The sequence below is a fragment of the Sinocyclocheilus anshuiensis genome, unplaced genomic scaffold (genome assembly GCF_001515605.1).
Source record: "Sinocyclocheilus anshuiensis isolate Anshui unplaced genomic scaffold, SAMN03320099.WGS_v1.1 scaffold914, whole genome shotgun sequence".
Classification (NCBI taxonomy): domain Eukaryota; kingdom Metazoa; phylum Chordata; class Actinopteri; order Cypriniformes; family Cyprinidae; genus Sinocyclocheilus; species Sinocyclocheilus anshuiensis.
The window spans coordinates 3,929,749-3,949,458 of NW_015539870.1; the positions used below are offsets into that span (position 1 = coordinate 3,929,749).

At 36.3% G+C, this 19,710-nt stretch overlaps 3 protein-coding genes and 1 pseudogene across 4 annotated transcripts in view; 2 read left to right on the plus strand and 2 right to left on the minus strand.

The window, feature by feature from the left end:
• pptc7b (protein phosphatase targeting COQ7 b) overlaps positions 1-10,148 on the minus strand; it is a 16,189-nt gene extending 6,041 nt beyond the window's left edge. The window contains exons 1-3 of the mRNA XM_016481664.1: positions 9,580-10,148; positions 4,229-4,408; positions 404-602 (exon numbers count right to left, since the gene is read on the minus strand). Of these exons, the coding sequence (XP_016337150.1) occupies positions 404-602; positions 4,229-4,408; positions 9,580-9,781 (581 nt within the window). The 5' untranslated portion in view covers positions 9,782-10,148. The remainder of the gene's footprint in view (positions 1-403; positions 603-4,228; positions 4,409-9,579) is intronic.
• An 864-nt stretch (positions 10,149-11,012) lies between these two features.
• LOC107685170 (tectonic-1-like) lies at positions 11,013-11,681 on the plus strand. Its single transcript, XM_016481683.1, has 2 exons — positions 11,013-11,445; positions 11,524-11,681. The coding sequence occupies exons 1-2, from the start codon at positions 11,103-11,105 to the stop codon at positions 11,679-11,681; spliced, it is 501 nt and encodes a 166-aa protein (XP_016337169.1). The 5' UTR covers positions 11,013-11,102.
• A 768-nt stretch (positions 11,682-12,449) lies between these two features.
• On the plus strand, positions 12,450-14,572 carry LOC107685171 (tectonic-1-like; annotated as a pseudogene).
• A 2,206-nt stretch (positions 14,573-16,778) lies between these two features.
• On the minus strand, positions 16,779-19,395 carry LOC107685148 (voltage-gated hydrogen channel 1-like). 2 transcript variants are annotated; one of them, XM_016481665.1, is made up of 6 exons: positions 19,321-19,395; positions 18,089-18,296; positions 17,895-17,999; positions 17,541-17,772; positions 17,128-17,240; positions 16,779-17,042 (listed from the first exon to the last, which is right to left on the minus strand). In XM_016481665.1, exons 2-6 carry the CDS (start codon positions 18,266-18,268, stop codon positions 16,986-16,988), a joined length of 687 nt encoding a protein of 228 aa, XP_016337151.1. In that variant the 5' UTR covers positions 18,269-18,296; positions 19,321-19,395; the 3' UTR covers positions 16,779-16,985. The 2 variants fall into 2 exon arrangements, with proteins under 2 accessions (XP_016337151.1, XP_016337152.1); XM_016481666.1 differs by lacking the exon at positions 19,321-19,395 and adding an exon at positions 18,859-18,936.
• Positions 19,396-19,710: the final 315 nt, after the last annotated feature.

Sequence of the window (19,710 nt, forward strand, 5' to 3'; positions counted from 1 at the left end):
AGTATTTTTTAATATTAAATATTATAATTTTTTTAATAAATTAAAAACTTGCTACAAAAACTTGCTTTTTAAAAGAAATTAAAAACACTTGCTACAGCAGAGGTATATTCACTGTATGTATTAATTGCATAATGTATTTTTTAATAAATGAATAGATCCAGTAGAGAAAGACAGGACAGGGAATGATGGAAGTAAGGGTTGAACGTGATAAATCAAACTCACATGGCCTGCGTAAGCACCAGATCAACGTGTTGGCTCCTACAGTAGGTGCATCTTACACTATTAATTGATGTAAAAGCCACATGGCCCCACGCGCAGATGTCTGTGACACTGATCTGTGACACACAACCATCTGTGATACTGCAGTGAGTGTATCCGCTATCAGCGAGTGTCACCGACCCACCTGTCACTCAACACAACGCCCTCTGCCCCCGGCGGGGCTATGGACAGCTGGAAGGGTGTGTTGAAGTAGTGTTGCTGCTCGTCTGACCGATGGACCACCTCTCCACCCCGAACCACCAAGAAGCCTGAGTCTCCCAGGTTACAGGTGTGTATCCTGTGACTCCGACGATCCAGAACAACTATACAAGCTGTGCTACTCCCTAGAAGAGACAGAGAGACAAAAACAAATAATGAAGTAACAAATAATATATATTGAGTTTTTTTTTATTGATGCTATAATACATTAACTTTTTTGTATTCAAATGTAACAGTTTACACTTTACTCATTTTGTATTCACTTACAAAAACAATTGAACTTTTGTCCCCATAACATAGTCATGTAACCTACATATACTGTGCATGACAGCAAGCGGGTGGCGTAATGTATTGTGGATCCTATTATATAAAAAGCTGTCTATACTACAAGCAACATGACGTCTAGGCAGGGTGAAATTGTTGCATGTAAATTATGTCAGGGTGACAATCACATGTCCACTGTAAAAAAAATACCACCACCACGTGTTAAATATCTGCAAGCAAAGCATAACTGACAGTGACAAGTAATGTGTACTTTTCGTGCAACACATCAGTAATACTTTACAATAAGGTTCAATTTGTTAGCATTAATGCAAACAAACTTTTTTACAGCAATTTTGTCAATCTAGGTTTGTTTTGATATACAAGCATACCATTATTTATTCTTAATGTTTGTTCATAATATATTAAATAATTTAATCAATTTGTAAATGTTAAAATATCTTAAAATGCCACTATCGTTCAAACGTTTGGGGTTCGTAAGATAATTTAAAGGAAATTAATACTTTTATTCATCAAGGACGTTTTAAATTGATCAAAAGTGACAGTAAAGATATTTATAATGAGACATAAGATTTCGATTTTAAAATAAATGATGTTCTTTTGAACATTCTACTCAAACAATCCTCGATCCTTGGCCAAAGCCTTGTAGTCCAAGCGACCTTGTCTTAGAACGGTCACCCACAGACCTTTATCGCTCCACGTGCCTTCCCAAAATAAAAGCAGGTCACTTTTTAAAGAGGTAAACAACTCAGAGTGACATTTCTGACAGCCCGTGATGTCAGGTTTCAGCAAAAAGACGACCGGTTGCATGCTTGGTAATCCAATGCCTTGTTTGAGAATCTAACTTTACTCTCAGTCTTTGCTCTTAGTGTTACATCAGAAACATGTGAGGTTAAAAACGCCTCTGGACCATTTGTTAGTTAAAGTAACCTTAATAAATAATATCATTTCTGCTGTTTATTAAGACATGCTCAGTTAAAATTGTTCCATTTTGTTATGCCAAACTCTTTACAAAAATAGGATTGTTTCAAATACAACGATAAACAATAAACAAACGGTCAGTATTTTAAGATATTTAAATTATTTAAAGGGGTCATATGATGCGATTTTTTTAGCAACGTCATATGACCCCATTAAAAATTGAAGGAAAAACGTCAAACCTAATGGGACATCCATCTTTTCCTAGTGATATTAAAAGCAGGACGGATCAGTAAAATATGCTTAATAGACAATGGAGTCTTACAAGAATGCCTTGCAAGATGGAAGACAAATTAACAGAAATCGCAATAATAAATATACATCATTCAATGCTGAAAAGTATTGATAAAAATGTATTAAATAATTAATAATTATTTAATTGGTAGCACTTCACAATAAGGTTTCAATTGTTAACATTAGTTCACTAGATTAGTTAATATGAACTAACAATACTGCTACAGCATTTATTAATCTAATATTCTCTCTATTATACTCTAATATTAATTAATACATTAAGATCAGACATTGCATCTGTTAACATTAGTTAAAGCTCTGTGAACTAACATGAACATTTTTATTAACTAACATTAACAATGGTTAATAAATGCTGTAAAAATACATTACTCATTGTTTGTTTATGTTAGTTAATGCTTAATGCTAATGTTAACAGATGAGACCTTGTAAAGTGTTGCTTATTAATTTATCATCTAGCTTAATAACATGCTAACTTAAAACTTAAATCAGTTGGGAGTAAGGCTGTCACTAACAATTATTTTGGTAATCAAGTAATTGGACGATTATTCTGATGATTGAGTAATTGGATAAAAGAAATTGTGGTAATAAAAATAGACATAAGCGAATAATAAACTTTAAAGGGATAGTTCACCCAAAAATGAAAATTCTGTCATTAATTACTTACCCTCATGTCGTTCCAAACCCGTAAGACCTCCGTTCATCTTCGGAACACAAATGAACATATTTTGGATGAGATCCGAGAGCTTTCTAACCCTCCATAGACAGCAAGGGCACTACCACGTTCAAGGCCCAGAAAGGTCATTTTTGGGTGAACTATCCCTTTAAAATGACTTAAAATACATAACAATGGGGTAATAATAATTGGTTCAAATATAATATCAAAAGAAAGTAACCATATGGTTTTATTGAACAAAACAGTTAAAATACATAATGTAATAATATAATTATAATTTATGTATATTATGTATTACATCAAATGCCTGCAGAGGACACCAACAGCCTGATGATTGTTTTTACACTTTACAGCGAGATCAAATACTTATTGACTAAACATTTAATTCAAATGTCCACTTAATCTTTAATATTTGGCCACTTCTTTATGATAGAAATGCTAGAGCCGCTGTCATTTCCTGAACAAGAACATGTGCACATCAAAACATGCAAATTCAGAGCGAAGGTTTAAGCTTTTATTCTGAAGACATTATGAAGAGTGAGCATATTTAGAAAGATGTTGTATTCTCCTGTGTTGGTGTAGGTTTATAAATGATTTACCTTATAAATCTGATAGAATGGTGCACATTGTTCCCAGATGAACATTATAAGCAACTCAGACTCACAGCATATGCAGAGATGGAGTTTGAGACGCTCCGCGCATGCAAATGATGACTGTTTGTGTGGAGCAGCATTTACTGTGAACGGAGCCACTCTGAGATGCATGTAACCTACACGCATGTAAATAAAGCACATATTAAACCCGCAGTGCATATATTTATTTAATTGAATCGCAGCCTTTGTGAATTCACAATTGCATTATTTTGTGCAGCCTTGGAAGACGGTCTAATAATGTTTTTCATGGATTCTCATCTGTGGAATGCGCCACTTCCAGTATTTTGCCGGTTAATCATCACGGGCTAAATGCAATCGAGGATTTTTTATAATCGAGTACTCGATTTTAATCGAGGAATTGTGACAGCCCTAATTGGGAGTTTAGTTGTTACCTATATAGAGCATTAAAAATCAATCACTAATGTGTAATTATTGTTAACTAAATGAAGAAAAAATGTGTTAATTGAAATAAAATAATATATAAATATTAGATGAAGAAAATAAAAAAAAATTAATAAAATATTAAAGTTGAAGTACTACAAATACTAAAACTACAACAAAAATAAAAGCTAAATAGAAAAAACTAATAAAATTACTAAAAATGTAAAAATAAAAGCACATTCAAAATATTAATAAATTCTATAATAGAAAATAAATAATACTAAAATAGCACTGCATGAGATATCTGAAATTTGCGACTCATAACAGTCAATCTTTTTTTTTACATTGACATTACATTGGGAAAAAAACTTGGACAAGAATCAATACTGTACATCACGACACAAGGACTGTGAGTCATCCTGCAGCCGTTTAATTTATTTATTCTGTAAAAGCGGCAGTGAGTGTGTGACTCACCGTATGGTTTGGTGTGCGTGTGTGTGTGTGTGTGTGTGTGTGGATATGATCTTACCCAGCAGCGGTACTTTGTTCTGCAGGAGTTCATAGTAGCCGGAGGTCAGGATGCCCACGGGGCTGCTGGGAGTGAAGCGGCCCTCCTTCACGAGCCGTTCGCACGTCCTCATCAGGGTGGCGGAGAACTGCGACGGATCCACGCCGTAATCCCTCCAGCCCCCGACGCCATCCGCAACACCTGAGAGGAAAACACAAGGAGAAAGATACTGTAAACTCGTAATTTCCTCAACCCTAATAGCTTTAACACCTAACTTCTGACAATCGGAAGGAAGAGATGGCAGTGTCTGACGCTGCAGAGACAGATGGCAGCTGCCACAATCCTCCTTCCTGACCTCTTGACTGACTGTGCATTGTGATGGTAATGCAAAACGGCCGTCTGCTACAGCACGTCTGACGCCTTCTTTCAACAAAGATGATGTTAGATGTAGATCTTGTGAACCACTTAAACTCCAGGTAGCTAGTAACTACTGGTTATTCTTCAGTTATTCTTTTATTCCAGACAACTCAAGCACTGCTAGCTTCTCATGTCGAAAATGGTGCAAACGGTTAAAAAAAGCTATAAATTAAATTCAACGATTAAGGATTAAGTATTTACCATTTCTTTATAGTACTTGGCTACACAACAGAAAATGGTATAAACGTTTTGCAAAATCATATGAAACAAACATGAATGAGAGTACATTTCTAAGAACTTGACACGTTTTAAACTAGATTTAAAACTTCTTTATTGTGGACATGTCACTGATCCATTATATTTAATTAACAATTATATTAAAATATGTAACACTGCCATTTTATTTAATATATAAACACTGAATTTAAAATTGTTATCATATTTTAAACAAGTAGTTAGCTACACAACAGGCTACGAACTAGCAGCTAAATAAGAAAATGTTTAAGGTTACATTTTAAACGACTATCTAATGACATATTACGGAATTATAGTATATGTTAAAATAAAAATAAAAACTAAATGAGTGCGGCAGTATTAAAGTTATCTTGGAAAAACTGCACAAAATGCAAGAAAAAAAAAAGATATTTATAACGGTGATAAAAAAAAAACTTCGTAATGAAGAGTGTTTACTAATAAATAAAATAAAAACTAAAACACAATGCCAAAACTCAAATCAGTGAACTGCTGTTTTGAATGACTGAATCACCTTGCTTAGCCAATTTTCGATGGCCAAATCCAGTCATTTTAATAGGAATCCGCACAACCTTGAGTGAAGATTTCGCTCAAGTGAATGCGAGTTGTGCGTCATATATCGCTATGTTATTGAAGCCTTTTAGCCCACAAAATTCTGAATTTGAAAATTCGACGTGACGAATAGAAGATAGCTGTGACCTCTTAGCTTAATTAAAAGAATGCAAACTTAGCAATACAATAGATTTCATATTTTTACATTTTAGGTGTATTATTTGTTGAAATATGTTAAAAAAAAAAACGCTGAAAAATGTGATATCGTATTACAACTGTTGAAGTGTAAAGAGCAATTCCATATGTGACCCTGCGATATAATACAGCAATAACAAATAAAATACTGCAGTGTTTGCACACACTACACTGCTACTAACCTTATTACTGGTAAGGTTTCACGGTTTTGAAAACAGCTGAGCTACTGAATCAAGAGATTGCATGGGCTCAAAGAGAGACCCAGGCTCATAAGGAATGAGGGCGGCTTATCAGAGTTAAACACTTTTTAGAGCAGCACAAATTAAGCTACCGTTAACATTTCAATGGAGCTTTGCAAACAAGACCAAACTGTTCATCACAACGCTGCAAAAAAAAAAAAAAAAAACTTAAAGAGAATGTGACAATATAACCTGGTGCATACTGTATCGTAACACTTTGCAGGAAGAAACTTTTTTTTATAACGCCACATAGACGTCCAATATCCAGGCCAAATCGTGATGTCACATAAGTGATTCCAAGACTCAAATCTTTAATACACAAACATTTGTTTCATAAACGTTAACCTGAGACGACCATATTTACCATAGCAAAAGAGCTAAAGGAAACTGCCCTCAGAGAAACATCCATCTGTTTACACCAGCACATATTTGAAGGCAGATTCCAGCGCTGCCATACAACGACCTCACTTTATGTATGAAGCGCAACTTTGTGACAAACAGTCACCCAGAGAGCATATGTGCGGCGTCTGTATTTAACGTAAAGTGTTAAATGACAGATGGGTGTTTATTCGATTTCTACACTGGCTTTAAAAAGTGTCTCATGGCATGTGGTGCATGCGACTGCCCAAAAACAATGAAATTTATGATCGTGATATTTATTACGCTTTACAATTTCACAGACATTCAATTGAAACTTTTCTTGAAAATGGTATAGACGTTTTGCAAAATCAAATTAAATGAACATGAATGGAAAGATAATATTTCTAAGAATTTGACTTGTTTTAAATTACTTTATGTTTTTCATGTTCTTTATTGTGAACATGTCTTTGACCCATTGTATTTAATTAGCTGAATTAAAATGGGTATCATTGCCATTTTTAATATATTTGATATATGAACATATATAACCATGTACTGCACGATTTGGGTGAAAAATTATAAAAAAATTTGATTTTTAAAATGTAAAAAAAAAAAAATTGGTTTGCTGTGCAGGGCTGCACAATTTGGCCATAAATGCATGACATATAATATGACGTGGATATAATGTGTCACCATATTTATAGACTTTGGGCATACCATCAACATGAGTGAAAATAACACATTACTTCCAGTTGGCACAGCTACAAATGATAAAACTGAAACCTCCAAGCAAGCCGTCTTATATGATCACTTTTTATTGCTGTTAAATGGAATATCAAATGTCTGCAAAAACTGAGACAATAAAAAGCTACATATGTGATTGGTGCCAATGTTCAGCTGTAATGACTGCTGGATTAAGGACTGTTTCTGGCTGTGACCGAGCACATCTCTGCAAACTCCTGGAGAAGTGTTTCACTGAACAACTCGCATCCAACGGATAATGGGATTTCAAAGGTTCCCCTGAAACTTCAACAGGAACCACTGAGAAAACGGACCACTGAATTAATAATGGCACCAAATAAACCCCTGAGCTGTTTCTTCCTGTTTTATAAGACCGGTTCATTAAGCTAATTGGAGCGGAAAGTGAAAATCATCTACTGACCTTTAAAGACATGTGACAGTAAATATAGGAATTCACTAGACTCAGTGGACAGAGACAAACAGACAAATTTTTAAAAATAAATCAAGTTTATAAAGGGAGATGATGCAAACAAACCAACCAGTTGTGAAGTGAATCACAACAAACTTTGATTCTGTACTTAAATTTTAATGAGGGAATGAACTACAATCCCATGAAGCCTCTCCAGTGACATAAATATAAAACTATTGATTTAAATATGCTGATTTTATATACAGAATTTGTATATTTTACATTGATTGCAAAATATGCATATTTATACAAATATAAGTAAATTGCAAGTGCAGGGAGACTGACTCAATTAAAGGGGTCATATGGCGTTGCTAAAAAAGAACATTATTTGGTGTATTTGGTGTAATGAAATGTGTTTATGTGGTTTAAGGTTAAAAAACACATAATTTTTGCCCAAAACTCGCGTTTGAATCATCAAGTGGCACATTCTTTAAATATGGAAATGTTTTAATGTTTTTGTCTCGTCGCTCCGACCGAGACACGGCATCACAATATGGTGAGGGGCGTAACATTTCCGTCACAGGCTTGAGGTATTCGGCCAATCACAACGCACTGGATAGCTGGCCAATCAGAGCACACCTCGCTTTTCAGACCAATGAGCTTTGTAAAAATCAACGCGTTTCAGAAAGGCGGAGCATAGAGGAGAAACAATAATGTACAGTATGTGGAAAATAATGTTTTTTTTTTACCTTAAACTGCATAAACGCATTGTATTACACCAAATACACAAAATTATGTTCTTTTTAGCAACATCATATGACCCCTTTAAGTCATTTGCAGTGCTTCATTTTGTTGCGATTCTCTGATTGGTGTAGATTTCGCAGCAGAATCATGAGTAATGTAGTTTTTTTAGCTGTTAAGCATGATTATTTGCAAAATACGTTAAAAATAAATGGGCTGATGGCTTCAACAAAAGCGTTTACCATTGTTTAACAATCTTGCAGCTCACAGCAGGTCTCGTCTGTTAATGCTTTAAAAATGAAATCCCGGTTAAAAAACTTTAATGGGATTTTTCCTTCTGGAACCTGACTACTGCACTCTATATCCACTTAACAGCCACACACAGCAATGCCCAAGAACAGTGACCAAGTATTGCACAAGCACCACTTTAGAAAATGCAAAAGGCTGGTTTAACATGAGTCAATAAGTGCAGTAACTGGTATTTTGATGCACGTTACGCAGAGCCACAGTTTAACTTTGGTGCTGAACAGCTGGTCTGCTACTCACGTGCTGCTGAGTCTGGAACAAAAGCTGAACATTGATTGTAGCACGTGAATGTAACAGGGAATCCTTTGTTTCCCTGTATCTTGTTAACTTGAGAACATTGCACATTATTCGGAGCTCTTCCAGCGAAAACTATCCGGTACTATTATATGAGGATTATTATTCTAGGTTGTAAATATGACAGAGAATGTTTCTGTGGTCAATGAAGCCTCCTGTGTGTGTCACAAGAACGTGGATGTGAGTAAACATGGCCGCCTCCATGCTCAACCATTCTGACCTTTACAAGAGCTCCTGCAACACTTACAAGCGAGCCCTTACGACTCCTACATAATATAATCGAGTTCATGTATACATGTTTTATGCCCATTGCATTCTTTAAACAGGTCGAATTACTTAAATATTCGCAGCGTAAATTACATTTATAGAGTCTAAGCACACGCGATCGGAGAAATCTATTAATGTTAAGCACGCCTGACTTCAACAACAGATCATTTATATCCGTGTTTCCATGATGGAAAGGTTTCACGGGGAAACCATTCTAGTTTCCGCCGCTAGTCGCGCTTTGGGGGTTCAGCCTGGCGTCTTTCTGGGTGAAAGGTCACCCTGGATTACCCAAAATCATTTAGCATTAAATGTATATTTTTTATGTGTTATGTGATGTATAATATTTATAATCGGTTGCTCCATATTTAAGGAACGCGTGTTAAATCTACAGGTGGGATCAAGTATATCCCAGAGATTCACAAAGAGGGAGGTTATTTCAGGTGAGGGCTGGACTCATAGTCCCGCACACCCGTCCATCACGAAATGAGCGCTCGCTGTGAAGGTCACTTTCATAATTAAAAGTCCCTGACAAGCTGCTCACCGTGCCATAACAACATGTGCAGGTGATATATAACGCACTGAATTTTGGTGGCACTCACCCAAGACATCAGCGGACTTGTGCTGGGCAATAAAGCAGGCATCGTCGCCGTAGCACATGCCTTTCTTCAGGATCCCCTTCCGAAAGTCCTTCCCGAAGCCGCAGCTGGCCGTGATCAGGCTGTAATCTCTGCCGTCCGTCTGCGAGAGTCCGCCCAGGACAGCCCTGGCAACGATCCTGCCATAGGAGAGTACCGACAACATCCCCGACGGTATGCGGTAAGCGTGTAGCTGCCGAGCCCGTCTCCCGTCTCTCTAGGGTCCGCCTCTGTGCGCCGACATCCGGCTCCGCGCACCGCAGATCAACCACACGAGCCGAAGCAAGCCGCTTTAAAAGTGATGCAAGGCTCCTTTCTTCTTCGGTGAATGCTGGACGCGTGAGGTGTATGGCTGTTTTATGTCTTGTCGGATTTAACAGACAAAGTTCCTCCAGCACACTCCATCCTATCCGACATCCTCTCGCGTACTTGCTCATTAGCGCCCGTGTTCCGGAGACAAGCACATACGGGCCCTGAGGTCACATGACCGGCTGCGGGGACGTAGAGCCTAGTGGAAACCCAAGGACGTAGTGGAAGAACACGTGCTGGAGCCCTTTTTAAACTAAAATATTGATCGCTCTTCTGACTTCTGTGGAGGTGACAAGGAAACCATCTTCGTTTATTTTTACATTGCATACAGTACTAAACTCTGTACTGATGTGGAGTATTTAAGTCGAAACGTTGTTTTACAGTTGATTTTAATGAGAAACTTTCACATTGAAAAAGTCCAAAACAAAATTCTCACTTTTAAAATGATATAAAATTAAAAAAGTTAAAATATTAAAATAAATATAATAAAAATAAATATAAATATAAAATAAAGTTAAAATGTTTTACACAATTGAAAAGGAAATATTGTGAAACATTACAATTAAAAAGAACTGTTAAATTATACTTATTTTTTAATTACAATTGAATTTGCATTTTAATATTTTTTTATATTTTATATAAAATATATTGTATAAAATGTTTTATCCTTCAGAAATCATTCTAATATGTTGATTTGGTGTTCAGTTATTATGAAACATTATTGGTGCTTAATTATTAATAATGTATTTGTTATTATCAATGTTAAAAACTTTTGTTACTTAATATCTTAACATTTTTCTGGAAACAGTGATACGTTTTTTAAGGATTCTTTGAAATCTTTTGTTCAATTTAATGTGCCCTTACTGAATAAGTATTCATTTTATATATATATATACACTGAACAAAATTATAAACGCAACACTTTTGTTTTTGCCCCCAAGCTGTCCGGGTGGCTGGTCTCAGACGATCTTGGAGGTGAAGATGCTGGATGTGGAGGTCCTGGGCTGGTGTGGTTACACGTGGTCTGCGGTTGTGAGGCCGGTTGGATGTACTGCCAAATTCTTTGAAACGCCTTTGGAGACGGCTTATGGTAGAGAAATGAACATTCAATTCACTCGCAATCCCACAATGCATTTCACTTCTTGGATACCAATGATGACAACGCGCTGTTTCCAAGCATGGCGGTGTTGTGTTGCCTTATTATTTTGACATATTTAGAAAGAGCGCTTTGCATTGAAGACACGAACGCTACAGGAAACTTTAATATCACACTCAGAGACACAAACGACACGTCTGCTGATCGAGACGAACAGCTTAATTTCACCGATCTGGGAGTCAGTGAATCTCCGGATTCTTTCCCAGCTCCAACAGCCTGGACTCCCGAATCCGTGACGGCGTTCCCCGGTCAGACCGAGTCCTCCGAGAGCTCCATCCCCAACACGAGCCCCGAATCCCCGCGAGCCGCCACAGCAGCGCAGCCTCTGCCGCTCTCCGGTGTCCTTCCCACCCCGGTTACCGAAGGTGAGAATGCAGACAGTCATCTGTATATCATGCCTTAATGATTCGACCAACAAAGTGGTTTCCTCTTTCCCTGCTCAGTCTCTCAGCTGTGTCCGTGCAACCTGCAAAACGGGCAGTGTGACATAAACTGCTGCTGTGATCCAGACTGCACTGAGGAGCTGGCCCTGTTCACTGACTGCACAGCAGAAAGAGTCAGGTCAGCTTTGTTTCAAGAGGAAACTGGGATAGTAGATTAAATCCTCTGGAAGAAGGTTTAACCCATACCATATAAATATCTCATAACTAATAAGATGAAAGAAGTATCAATTAAATGAAGATTTCGCTCAAAATTCTGTCATAATTCATTGTAATTTGTATTTTATTTCATCAGTGGAAAACAAAAGGCAATGTTAGGCTGAATGTTCTGCAATTATAATTTTGGGTGAACTAATTATTTAATATGTTCTATAAAAAAAACTTAAAGATGATATTAACGTTATTTGCTCTACATTGTTTAGTTTACATTTAGTACTTTTTTGTACTTGGAGTTTGCACAGTTAAAATCAATTCTGACGTTATTGAATTTATTCAGCGTTATAGGAACCACAATTTTGATTTTACTTTTAGAAATGTGATTTCGCTGATTATGAGAAAAGAATATGAGCTTTGCTGAATATGGGAAAGAATGTCAAATATTTAGATTTATGTCAAATATAGTTTATTATATAATGTATTTATTATTAAAAAATAAATAAAAGAAAATGTGTAAAAGTGTAAATTTAAAAATAACATTTTTTTCTGGTATTTAAACATGAATTGAAAGCATAGTTTGAGTCTCAGTGTTCAAATGTTGCATTATCTGATAATTTGAGGATCAATTGTAACTAAATATTTGTGATATTGTAATCAAATATTTATGATGGGACATTTAGCTTGCACACTCTCTGGCTTGAACAAATAAACATTCCTCAAGTTTCCTAATGATCATATTTGATACTCACATTTGAACATGATTGAAATGATGTATGGATAATCAGGTAAACCTTTGATCAAGTTGATAATTTAGAGGTCAAAATATGATACAGTAAGGTTAAGCAATGTTTCTGTCTCTGTTTTGTCCTCAGTATGGAGATGTCATTCAAACAGTGAATGAGGCTGGAGAGCAGGAGTTCTTCACCTTTCCTGCCTCCGCAGGAACAGCTCACTGCTCAGACCAAACCCTGCAGGTAGGACAGAACAACAACTTATTCTGAAGAAAATGTTAATGCTGCATGTCCAAACAGTATTTTAATAGCAACAACAAGCTTCATGGTTTGAGGCAACATTCATATAGCAGTGTGATATGTAGGATTAGTGGTTATAATTTTTGTGTTTTCCTGTTGGGGTTGAGTCACTTGCACCTGACTAGATGTTCTAATATGTTGCTAAACATACCCTGTTGTTTTACAGTTTTTCTGAAGGACCAGACTAGCAGATGCATGAGGAGCTTTGATTTGGCGCGAGATTGTGAAACACTAGAAGCTCTGCGCTGGGAGACTTATATTATTTTCAACATCCGTTCTGTGAGTTCCTTGTCACATCTCAGTCTTCAAACCAAAGTCTGAAACGGTATTAATTTAGTTGAGACATAATTTTCGTCATAATTTTCGTCAACGACATTTTTTTCACCGAGGACAACGAGACGATAACGAACTAAAACTCTTTTTGAATGACAAAAACTATGACTATTGACATTTTCGTCAACGAATAAAAACTAGACGAAAATATTAGGGAGGGATGATTTGGGAAGAGATTCATTCAGAACGAATCTGCTGCATGGTAACATACACTTGCTGCACGTCGCATAAAACGTTCAGAAATGTCAATATGTGGGAGTAAGAGAAGAGCAGACATATGGATAAATCTGACGATGCAAGAGAGAACTCAATTCGGTCCGGTTTTCTGAGCGCAGACACTGAAGCACACACACACAGAAAGCGCCTCTCACAGCACGCGAGGACTCTTTTGCGTCTCATGAACGGAGAATTACACACAAAATGATGTCGAATTGTCCGTTTTGACGAGTATAAACTGAGTAAACGCAGTTGATTACGTCTTAAGTGAACGTAAACAGCAGGGAGAACGTGTATCAGTACATTGCATCCATTGCAGCTGTGCATTCGGTTTTAAAGGGATAGCAGCCTAATTTAGTGTCAAAAGACTATGACTAAAATTAAATCAAAATTTGCTGTCAAAACTAACACTGGTCTGAAAGGGGTTTTATTGTTACTGTGTTATTTAACAACCCTTGTTTTTTTTTCTCTAGGGAAAGATCCAGGAAGCCAGAGTAAACAGTTGTTCAATAGAATGTCATATGATGTACTATTTGCATTAAAGACATTGACTCTGCATATTAATTTTACATGCTTTCTGTTTGTTACCTGAGGTCATTGGTGTGGAGGTGGCAGCCATTACTCTCCAGTCTTTAGAGGGCACACAGACACCGGTGGACCCAGCTAACCTTGTGTCCTATATTCCTGTGCTTCTGGAGTCTGTTGACGTCTGCAACAACGTTGTACAGCAGGTGTGCACATAATGTATATGTTACTAATCAGAAATCTGAAAAGTATCAGGAATCATAAACTGTTTAACAAAACCATAACTTTTCTGTCAGGTGAAGTACACTTTCAGATACAGTGAAGCTGGGGAAATCCTGAATGTGATAGCATCAGTTTTGCTGGGAGCCATTAAAAGCGTCATGGTGCCCATTCAGCAAGAGTTTCAGATTACGTTCCTGCGGGTATTTAATTCTACCCTTTACATATTTTCTTGAAATAATTGTAATTATTTAAAATGTATTATTTTATTTAAAGTTATGTCAAATTAATTAATTTTATTTTACAAAAAGGAAGTAATAGTTTTGTGTACATTCATTGACAGGAGATCTCTAGCACACCAGTGTTGTTATTTAGTGGCAATCCTGGCTATGTGGTGGGACGGCCCCTAGTGGCTGGGACAAGAACAACAGAATATCCTTTATTATAAACTCTTTGGTCAGATGCCTCCTTTGTCATGAAACATAACCAATTGCATCATTCATTTTTCATTAGCACTGGACATCAATCATTTATTCCCTGATATGTACAACACAGTTTTTCCTCAGCTGTTTAGACATTTCTCTAAACTAAGTTCAGGATAACTAAAACAATTAACACAAACCCCAAAGCAAAATTACAATTTTGCCATGCAGCACCAAAAAACTGTCCACCACAATGTTTTGGTTATTTTTAAAGCTAAATACCGATATCAAAATTTGAATCTATTAATAAAAATATATTCAGTAAATATGTCCAGGTTAATTAATTAAATAAAGTTATATCATGTATATTGGTGGAATTTCAAACATTAATTATTAATATTGCCTAATGTTTCTAAAAAATACCCCATATGTTGTGTGTATGGCAGCATGTTAATAATTAATGTCAGTAATCAGTAATCATTAATGTCATGGGGAAAAATATTAATAAAAATGACAAAAATTTGGTACCGTTTGATACCTAAATATCAAACGTGATAAAGATAACTCTCTTAGTATTATTTAGTTTGATCCCCTATATAAAAAATATGAGTATTTCATAAGTGTGCTGGTGTTTTCATTATCATGATAGAATTTAATAAATAAATGGAAAGCCTGTCATGTATCCAAATATCCACCTTTGTTGCAAAGTCCTTGACCTCTGTTTTACTGGGATAGTTCAATCCGCTGAGCCAAAAGGGTCACTTACTATCCTCCAAAACTCGGGAGATCAGGATTGCTTGTTTGGCTCATCAAGGCGCTCCCCTGTTCTGTTTGGGATTGACATGCTATCAGGCTGCACTCTGAAGTAAGAGGCTGTTGTTATAATGATTTGTGTGTAATATTTATCACCATTACTCTTTTATGTGCATTAATGTCCTCCCTTCCTGTAGGTTGTCCGATGGAATTAATTGTTCTCTGGTATCTGAAGTCATTTTGTGGGCACTAAAAGGCCAGAGCTTCCCTGACCATGTAGCCTCATTTGGGAATTCCTTGCCTCAGAACCCCCTGGACTGGGTGCCAATACAGAACCAAACCATAGCATCGATAAACAGCCTACTTATTATAATTTTCTCTATGTGTGGAGTGGAGATCGGATGCTGAAGTGAAGTGAAAGAGAAGTGTTTAAGTTAGAGGAAATGTTGACATGTAAACTTGGCTGGCGGTCACCATGATGATGCAAAGCTGATTTGTAAAGCACTGTTTATTCTTTCAACAAATGTCTTGCTTCACTCTTTTTATGGTTTATCAAGGGCACACAGGCGTGCAGCATACCACTGTCTTACCATCTTGAAGTAAATTGGACCAAGTACGGAACCTTGGTGAATCCCCAGGCTCAGATTATGAGCGTCATGGAAACAATCATTACTAACACCAGCAGTTTGGTAATTTAAACATACCGGAACATTTAACGTTTATGACTTACAGCGATTACTTAATAGTTGTATTTAGTAAACCGAAATCATTACAGATTTAATGTGAAATTAGATCAAAAGTTAACACTGGAACCTTTCTTTGTTTAGGCCCTCCTTACTAGTGCCGATGGTCTTCTGTCTGTCACAAGCTCAGTGAGTTTTGTTGATGTGTCTGCATCTGCCAGTCCAGGATTCAAAGTTCCTCCTACAATTGATGCTAAACTACCTTTTGACTTTTTCTTTCCATTTGTATAATGGAATATTTCAGTATCTTTTTTTGGCAACAACATGAAAGGAGGACCACTGTTTCTGGAACCATGTTTCTTTGAAAATTTTGTCTCACTTGAAGTTGTATATAGTATATACTTATTGTCTAGTCATTTTGAATATAATGCACTGATTAACATTTTAAAAAATAAAGAATATTTTCATACTAGTGGACTGATGTGGAACAATAGTGGTATATACAGTATATGTATGTGTTTATACAGCGTAATTCAATTTCAAGTCAAGACATGCACAAAATGTGTAATGAACACTGTTTTTAATAATATTTACTCAACTCACTAAAAAATTTAAGAACATAAAATGTGCATTATCCATTGTAAAATCTGTTGTTAATTTTGGAACTGTTACATGAGCGAAAGCCACTACTGTTAATAAGCCAATTCATCAGCCAGGCAGATATGTTGGTCTATTTATATTTCATATCTCATTTACAAAATAGTATTTATTGCATAGCTTTCAGTTGCTCAAACACATTCACATTTATAATGAGAAAACATTAAATGTACAGTTCATAGATAAAACAACAATACTGATAATGATTTTGGAAAATAGTGATTTAGAAAAAAAACTTGTTTACTTTATAGATTTGACCTACGTGAGTCACTGGCTTTAAAAATCATCTCCCTTTATGTGTGCTGTTAAAGATCTGCCAGGGGACAAAGATCAAGATCGGCTTGGCTTTGAGTGACAATAAACACATCACACTGTAATATGACCTTCTTCACATTTCATATGGAATGAATAGACATGATTAGTCTTAAGCTCAGTCTCATGTGATGTGTTTAATGAATAACCTTGGAGCATCAAAACTCAATGCCGTGCTGTTTTAAGAGCGCACGAAGCCTGGCGTTTTCTTGGTCCTGTTGAAAGATTAAATTAAAACCACTATCAATTTAGTAATTAATTAAATTAATCATGACAAATTTTTTAAGAAGAGCTACTCACCATTTTTGTGTGTCGCTCTTGAAGTTCATTGACTTGATGTACAAGGTTTTCATTGATCTCTTTTATTTTCTGAACTTTGTGATGGGCACGATTTTTCACAGACATAATTATACCTATAAGAGAGCAAAGTAAGAAAGGAAAATAAAATGATTAGACTAGACATTAGAGAATAATGCAACAGCTGGGTTCCAAGTAAAACTTGCATTAATTTTCCATAGAGATATTTAGCGATAATGTACATAAATATGTAATTACTTAAGTAAAATGGACCAAGTACAGAACCTTGGTGAACCCCCAAGGTTAGATTGTGAGTGTCATGGAAACAATAATTCCTAACACCAGCAGTTTGGTAAGTTAAACATACCGGAACATTTTTCTAATATTTAGTTGCTGGGTCAAAATAATCCCCATACCATTTATGATCCTGGCCACTCTCCACAACCTGAGCAAGATCAGAAGCCCCATGGCATCAAATGCATCTTCCTTTGAGATATATACAATGTCCAGGATGAAGGATACCACCACCACAATCCCATCAAACACCTCAAACTTATGGTGGAGGAATTCTAGACGATACGCATAGATTTTTCCAAACAGTTCCACCATGAAGAATGTGAGAAGGGTGAGGCTGAGATAATGGAATACCTGGAATAATGGCAGGAACATTTGGATAGAGGATAACCTCAGAATAATCGCTGACATATAATGTGTCAACAGAAATATGACATCCATGTTTTTTGCCGACTAGGCATCTGAAGTGGACTCACCTGCGGAGCGATTCTGTGATGATCTGCTTGAATGATAGACAAGTCAATAAGCAACTCACACAGAACGAAAATGGCATCCAAGACGACCAAGCAAACAACAAAAATCTAATCAACAAAATAACAGTCCAAGGTTATTTTCAATCATGTAAACAACATTTCATATCTATATACATATAAAGAGTTTAAACATTTACCTGGAACCTCTCTGTACTGTAGAGGCGGCGTAGGGAGTCCCTGAAGCTGACCTGTCCCAGGTGCTGTCCTGTGGCGCGCTCCAGGTCTTCACTGACATCGTGCAATTCCGTGTCCTGCCACTGTGCGGCGGTGTTTTGCTCATCACCCACCGCTGTGAAATGCTTCAGAAAACGGGACATTTTTCTCGGGGTTCACATGAGTTGAACACTAACAGAAAATTAAAGATTTTTAATTGTACTTGAATCATACATTCAGTATTCGAATTTGTGACTGTGTTAAATTATGGCGAGATTTCATAATGAAGACGGCTTGAACCAAAATGTAGGTGACTGCTAGCTGTCACACTTTTACTCAAGTGAATATTTATTTCTCAGGGCGTTTTATTCAAATTAATTTATGCATAGACACATGCCCTGCAGCCTTGTTCCAAAAAATATATAACGATCTTATTATTTAACGATAACACTATAACAAGAAACATACAATTCACTGACCAGCAGGGCATAGACATATACAACCAGCTCAATTACACCTTCATTTTCAGCATTTAAACAGCAAAACTCAGTATTAAACAGTATTCTACAAATCCGTTAATGAAAAATGTAAACGGTAATATTCAGAAATATCAAATAATCAATCAAAAAATTATAATTTATAATTATATATAATTGTTAGTTAATCAAATCTAAAATTTGCTGTATGAAAAGACAGTTCAATACAATAGTGACACTATCGCCACTTTAAAACGGCGTAATATTCAAATCTTGACCTTGTAGAAAAAGTTTTGCGTGCCACCATCTACAAAAAAATCCTCAACGGAGATCTTACTTTAAGAAACAACGCAAAACAATTAATAAAACATAAGTGCAGCATCACTACACAATACTCCAGTATAAAGCGTTTTTTTTCTGTCTTTTGTGCGACAGTGTCTACGTGCATCATAAAACACTGACTCTTCATCCGTGACTTGAGCTTAACTCGTGATTTCCTGCAACATTTGAACATTCAAGTCAGCTATATTTTACACACACTTTTCCGAATATCGACGACTAAATATAAGACAATTGACTGACTTAAAGGCAAACTGTTAATGCATCTGGTCATTTTAATTCTAATTTCACATGAATTCGACCGTGACATTGACATTTTTCCGATTATTCAGTGAAGCTATTTAATGCGCGCTCAATTTAAAAGGAACAAAAAGTTAAAATGACGCAAAATGGATATGTACCTGTTGTGTTGCTGAAACAATGTTGCTAACGGCAAACACAGCATTTGTCCGCAGTTTTTGGGAGCAACGATCCGAATTCTGTGAAAAAACTTTGACCCTATACCTAAACTCCGCCTCGACAGTCAAGAACGTGATCCTCTGCAGGATGCAGCCTGAAGGAAGTGACATGAAGATCTTTCCCAAATCCTTGGACACATTACAGGAATGTGCACGGGACCAGATGACCTGAAGAGGTAATCAAAAGATGCCCTTTATTATTTTAACATGCAGGATGATTTAATGGAAACTAAATAGCTAAATGGAAAGGTTTCAAGTTGGTAAGTTAGTCAGACAGACAGACAGACAGACAGATAGATAGATAGATGACAGACAGATAAGACAGACAAATAT

Excerpts from the sequence above, each read along its gene's own strand:
- LOC107685170 (XM_016481683.1), top strand. The coding sequence starts at position 11,103 with ATGGCGGTGTTGTGTTGCCTTATTATTTTGACATATTTAGAAAGAGCG. Across the intron at positions 11,446-11,523 it reads TCCCACCCCGGTTACCGAAG|TCTCTCAGCTGTGTCCGTGC; the intron begins GTGAGAATGCAG and ends TTCCCTGCTCAG.
- LOC107685148 (XM_016481665.1), bottom strand. The coding sequence starts at position 18,268 with ATGTCCCGTTTTCTGAAGCATTTCACAGCGGTGGGTGATGAGCAAAAC. Across the intron at positions 18,000-18,088 it reads ACAGTACAGAGAGGTTCCAG|ATTTTTGTTGTTTGCTTGGT; the intron begins GTAAATGTTTAA and ends TTTGTTGATTAG. Across the intron at positions 17,043-17,127 it reads AAGAGCGACACACAAAAATG|GACCAAGAAAACGCCAGGCT; the intron begins GTGAGTAGCTCT and ends ATCTTTCAACAG.